The 6000-nt window shown below is 38.8% G+C and overlaps 1 protein-coding gene across 1 annotated transcript in view; it reads right to left on the bottom strand.

Annotated features, from left to right (window-relative positions):
• Positions 1–4911, bottom strand: part of STEEP1 (STING1 ER exit protein 1) — a 433968-nt gene extending 429057 nt beyond the window's left edge. Inside the window, 3 exon segments of the mRNA XM_044057097.1 lie at positions 4683–4716; positions 4718–4767; positions 4770–4911. Coding sequence (XP_043913032.1) covers positions 4683–4716; positions 4718–4767; positions 4770–4806 — 121 coding nt within the window. The 5' untranslated portion in view covers positions 4807–4911.
• Positions 4912–6000: the final 1089 nt, after the last annotated feature.

The following is a 6000-nucleotide window of genomic DNA, read 5'->3' on the forward strand; positions in this document are numbered from 1 at the left end:
AATCTCACCGATGTCCTGTAAGGCCTACTGAATGCCAAATGACACATTTGGGGTTGCCCAGGTATCAGAATTCAAAACATTTTTGTAAACCCGATTAGTACACAATACCACTTCCTCTGAAGACACTAAGGCAATGAATCATTAATTGGGAAAAGGCTGCAAAATCACTAGAGTTGTACCCCTGTCACCAGGACTGTCATTGCTGGCAAAGTCTCATGTTCCCTCTCCACAGCTAATTACAAACTTTAGGCTCTTACATTTTTGTGTGCCCACATTCTTTGGGTATTATTAAACTCTAAGAACATTAAAATCTATTTCCTGGGTGTCTCAAGAAAGCACTAAGACTGCAGCTGTAAAGTACAACTAACAATGCTAGCACAGCAAACCTCTCTCTCACGTGAAAAAGGCACTGCAAGTGAAGTTTAGGTGGAATTTATCAAGTACATTTGTTTCATAACTCTAGTAACATCATGGGATCCCCCAAAAAATATAGCTGCCAAGCACAATCAGGTCAGCCCCAAAATGGATGCTTATTCTGTGGAAGTCACATGGACAGGACACTGACAGACTGGACTGATGATCAATTACCTCCTGTAACAAAAAATGGCAGATGGCTCAGACTGCTCTCCCCCCCACCTTTTTTTTTTTTTGCTGAATGTCACAGCAGAGGTGTTAGGAATGAGAAAGATCTTAACAACCAAAATGCTCTAAAGTCTGGTCAGAATGGCAAATACATGCTTCTGGACAATTCCCCATGAATAGTAAACTACAATTCAGTAGTGATACGATTTCCTGAACTAGTGGGTTAACACTAGAAAAGGGCTAACCAAACGGTCCAAAAAAAAAAAAAAAAAAAAAAAAAAAAACACCTCAAGAAAATGAGTTTACATGAGATAGGTATAACTTGTGTAACACCTACCAACACTTCCAAATTCAGCTTTAGAGGACCTTAAATTGCACAGCCAGAGAAAAAACCCACAAGGCAAACCCCAGAAAGCAAATAGAAGCTACACTGACCGTGCTTCCTATATGAAGTAATGATGGGCACACTGACAGTCCTTCCCATATGGAGTGATGGGCACATTACTACATCTTCCTAACAGCCCGCCCCTCCAAAAAAAACTTTTCAGTCATTAAGGATGACTTTGAAGTCTCAGTGTATATTGAACTTACGCAAACCGAACCCCCCCCCCATGCATGCTGACCATCAATCCTCCACAGACTTGCTCCCTTTTAATTAGTAAAGGATTACTCAGTTACAGTAAGTAAGCAAGTGACATTGGTAGGGTATGTAATACAGACAGCCATGACAGTTGGTTGTGCTATCACCAGCATCCTGGCAATAATGGCATTTGAATGGCCTAGCCTGGTCCCTGTGCAAGATGACAAGCCAGACACCTCAACAGATACCTAAAATGCCTTACTCCCCAAAGAGTGCACACTCCTGAATAAGAACTATCACCAAGTGGTCTTGAGTCAAAAACCACCCACACGGTATGCACACCATCACCCCTACTACAAGGACTGTGGCTGTGCGCCCTACCCACCTATACAATGTGGAGGGCATCTTTCTCTCAGCTCCATCAAGCACCCAAACACAAACGAGTCATCGGGACAGTAAACAGGGCTTTTTCCCCTCACACAGTATCAGAGTTGGCACAGTGAACTGTACCTTTGTGACATTTCCATTTGACTTTCCAATTAAATTAGTCAATGAAAACTTACGTACACGAGTGTTGCGTACATATATGTCTATCTATGGCAATCTACCAATATCTTCACATGCATTTGAGACCTACAGAAAAATCAAACTTTCACTGTGCACACGTTAAACTCATACAAAGACTGCCAGGTACAAACTCCCCAGTACCACACTACGAACAAGTGTAAACCTATGCTACAAGACAAAGAACCACAGGTCATTTGGGACTAGTAATGTCATGCACATACCTAACAAGTGGTGCACAAACCAGAAACCATATCAATAAATGTCACTCACATGAACACATTATTAAAAGCTAGTTTATTTTTAAAGTAATACATCACTCAACATAACTGTGTGAAGGATTAATGGAGGACATTTTGTTGCACTTAAGTTAATTCTCATTTTACCACCAGCCAGCAATTTCTAAAATGTCATGAAAGCCCCAACCACCTGTCAAAACCCACTGGGTGTCAACAGTCCTAGTAAAAACTTTTAACTTTTATTTTTGTGGGGGTCCTCTATCCACCTCAAACACCCCAGTAGGCTCATGTGTTCCCCCTTCCAAGCAATGGTCTTCATCAAATTTGTTTGGGCAAGAGCTGGATGCCAAGTAATGCAGTCTTTGCCAATGGATGAGATTTTGCTTAAGCCCAAACACTCCACACACACCTAAGTAGGTGTTCATGTGAACTCTGGTACAGAATTGACTGCAGTCCACAACTGCAAGCAGCTTGCAGTGCAAGCCTTTAAACCGCCCTCACCTCTGGAACAGGCACAGGTATTTGAATCATTGGTCTTCAGGAAAATAAGTGCAAAAGTGTGCCCCTGAAATATTCCAATCCTATTTTAGCTCAGTTAATCTCCTCTCGCCCAGTGCCAGCTTCAGCATTTACTTGGCTACTAACAGAACTTAGATTGCCTGCATTGTAGTTAGGGCTTCAACTGTCCACATCAGACCAGCTTTTATTAAAAACAGCAAGTGCATGCACAAGGTTATAAGGGCAGAAAGCTTAACTGAGCATTAGCAAAAAAGAGAGCTGGCTGACCAGATAAGCACATTTTCGTAAAGCAAGATAGCAACACTGCATTAAGGGGATAATTACAATTAGGAGCTTCTAGAAAGTTGCTGACTACAGATGGGTAAGCAGAAATAAACTTCAACCATGGTATCAGAGAGCATTTCTCACGCCAATGGGAATGTGATAGCAAGCATCTTTTAGTCCAACATTACCGCGAAAACTAATATTAGGGGCAGTGACAAAAGGGCCGGAAAGGTTAACATTCTGAACATTAGCAAGTTCCTTCTCTTTGGCACAAGAAAATTCTAGGAATAAAAGCCTTTTCCCATCCAGTAGGGAGGCATTGGTTTTATTCCACCACGGAAATATGGGATATAGAATCAACCTTAGAAAGAAGGGAGAAATTCCCATTACCAAGTTAACCCCACCTGAATTACATTTACAGCCTATCTGAAACAATCTGGCACCACAGGGGAAGATGCAGACTCGGGAGATATTATAAAGGTGAGGGGAGAGGAGCACGTAGTCTTATAGTCATGATGAATTCCTTAAAAATAAACCAACTCCCAATTCAAAAACAGGAATGAAAAACGTAAAAACAAGTACTAGGAGATCCAAAACCACTGTGGACACTGTTGCAATAAATTTCAACAACTAGACAAGCACCTTCATCCTTCAACACCGCTTCATCAGATAGCAAGCTTCCAAAATCACGCAGTTCAAACACCCCACCCTAAGTCACATGACACAAAAGCCCAATAAATTTTCCCCTTGATTCAAAGAGATAGCCTCTTTAATAGCATACTGTCCTAAATACCAATTAAAAACAAATTTTCACAAAAAGTATATAAATAAACTTAAATGTTAGTACCATTACATAAAACATTTTCAGCAAATATATGTATATAAAATCAGTCCAAAAATGTTCACCCATGCAACACCTTCAACTTCAGTGAGCACACAATGGAAATACAATCATTCAGACCTGTCCAACTATCAGCACTCAAACATAACCACCAGTACAGCTCCATTCTCTCCTGTGACTTAACATATGGTACCAGCATCTCAGTGTGGTTTGAGATATTGGCACTTCTCCTGCTGCCCTTTGTTTTAGTTACCTCAATCTTGTTTAACCTTTCAGTTAAATAATCATCTACCACAGCTTTTCTATGAGCAATTCCTTATTCTAATAGACTTTCTGCACAATTATCTTTACTGACATAAAAAAAAAAAACTATTAGTACTCTCAATGTTGTACTCTCCATTTACTCTTTCAAGAACGGCCAGAAGTGGGCTTGGAGAAAGTATACCCCAAATCCAAAATACACTACAGAAACGGACCTACATGAATTTATCACAAAATATCAAACATCCCCTAGTCTACTATGGTTAATGGCAGCAAGTCACTGTTCATATTATTAAAACAACGGAGTTATACAGAGACAGGCAAACAGTGCACAGCTCTTAATACCTAACTCTGTGCCCGCAGCACTTCAATTTTAGAGTTTTAACGCGTGAAGACGCTATAAATCATTTATCCTACATAGTTTTCATTGGTTAGTAAAAATAAACCTATAAGCCTTGCAATAAGACATAGCAGAACAAACTCAAATGGAGCAATGACTCTCCTCAGTGACAGTCAGTAATACGCAAACCTTAAGTACTGTGCCCTAAACACCCAGCTTTTTAGGAATTACTCCACGTAACACACATCTTAATCTACAAAAAATCTCCTCCCTCGTATAAACATAAAGTTTATATGAACACGTTAATACAGTTAAGTACGCATTAATCCAGTAGCCAATCACAAGGTTTTGACTGCCATGGAAGCCCGACTGCTATACCGCAGACAAATGCAAACTTAAAATCTATAACAAGATGGCAAACATCAATCTAAAGAACAAGGACCAACTTCCAGCACAACACCAGTGCCTTCTACCCCAAACCAAAAACCTTACCCAACACCAGTACCATCTGTCCACAGAGGCAGTAAGTAGACGTGCAGAGGCTTCTCCCCATCATCATACTCCTCTCGATCCCTGTATCAGAGCAAACAACGGAACGGGATACCACCTTCGGCATCTTTGTTTACTTGTTACTACCCTCCGGTTACTTCACCATAACAATTTAACCAGATGATGCTCTCAACTTCTTCTGTCGCACAAATGAAACGTCACGACAAGTCAAACGTTTCCGTACGTTTAGGTTAGAGTAGTTTGGAAAGAAGTCGTAAATTATATGCGTGCCTAATTTCTTTATATGACATAATTCACAGATTTTGTCAACGTCATAATCAATCTCACTATATATATATATATATATATATATATATATATATATATATATATATATATATATATATAATTCTAAATATACATTACGATGTAGTCTGTTCGTTTTTGTTTGTATTCTCTTGGGAATAAAAAGGACTATTCTTATTCCTGGTAATGCTCTTTGGGACGTTGCTGTTTACATACTACACGTACATGCAGTTTTTATAGTACCACTGACATCCAATCTAAACTCGAAATGAGGACATACTAACAGCAACGAACCAGGAACGGCATTTCATTAATTTTATATTTTATCACACTTAACATCTTAAATCTTTTGAAAAGAGAAAAAAATATGCATCTGTTAGTAAAACTAAAGCCCTTTCAGTCATCTCCTAAAATAGTAAATGTTACAGCTGTTGCCAAAGTTAAAAATAATAAAATTAAGGAGACAGCTGCTAGTAATGTTAATAAAATAAATGAAAATGTCGTTAGCAAAGTTAAAAGGCAAAATGAACAGGGCAGCTTACTATATAAATGACAGCTATACTGTTATTAAACAGGAAAGGTTAGCACTGATAAAAAGTTTAAGATAAAAAAGCAGTTTCATTCATTTGTATTATTTAACATCACTGACAGCTCTAGGGTCTTAAACAGGAAAGGGTAGCGTTATTAGTAAGGTTAACAATAAAAGGAAAAGAAACTGCGTTCTTTTTATAATGATGCTGTGTTCAAACTGGAAAGTGAAAATTGCAAGTACCAGAAGTAGCAAGGACCATAGCTGGCTTTAGGCACCAGCGAACTCTGCAGTTGCTGCCCACCCCCCACCTAGCAAGTTATCTCATCTTATAATCAAGAAAAGCGAGTGCAGCAATCTTGTATATTTAATAAACCAGGTGTTGTAATAACTCTTATTTATATCTCCTTTAATATTCAAAGGTATCTCTGGTTATAGTAACTGTTTTATCAAGTAACAAGCTTCACAATTCCAATAAATATTTTA

Source organism: Protopterus annectens, chromosome 15.part0 (assembly GCF_019279795.1).
Source record: "Protopterus annectens isolate FY-2018-M chromosome 15.part0, PAN1.0, whole genome shotgun sequence".
NCBI lineage: Eukaryota > Metazoa > Chordata > Ceratodontiformes > Protopteridae > Protopterus > Protopterus annectens.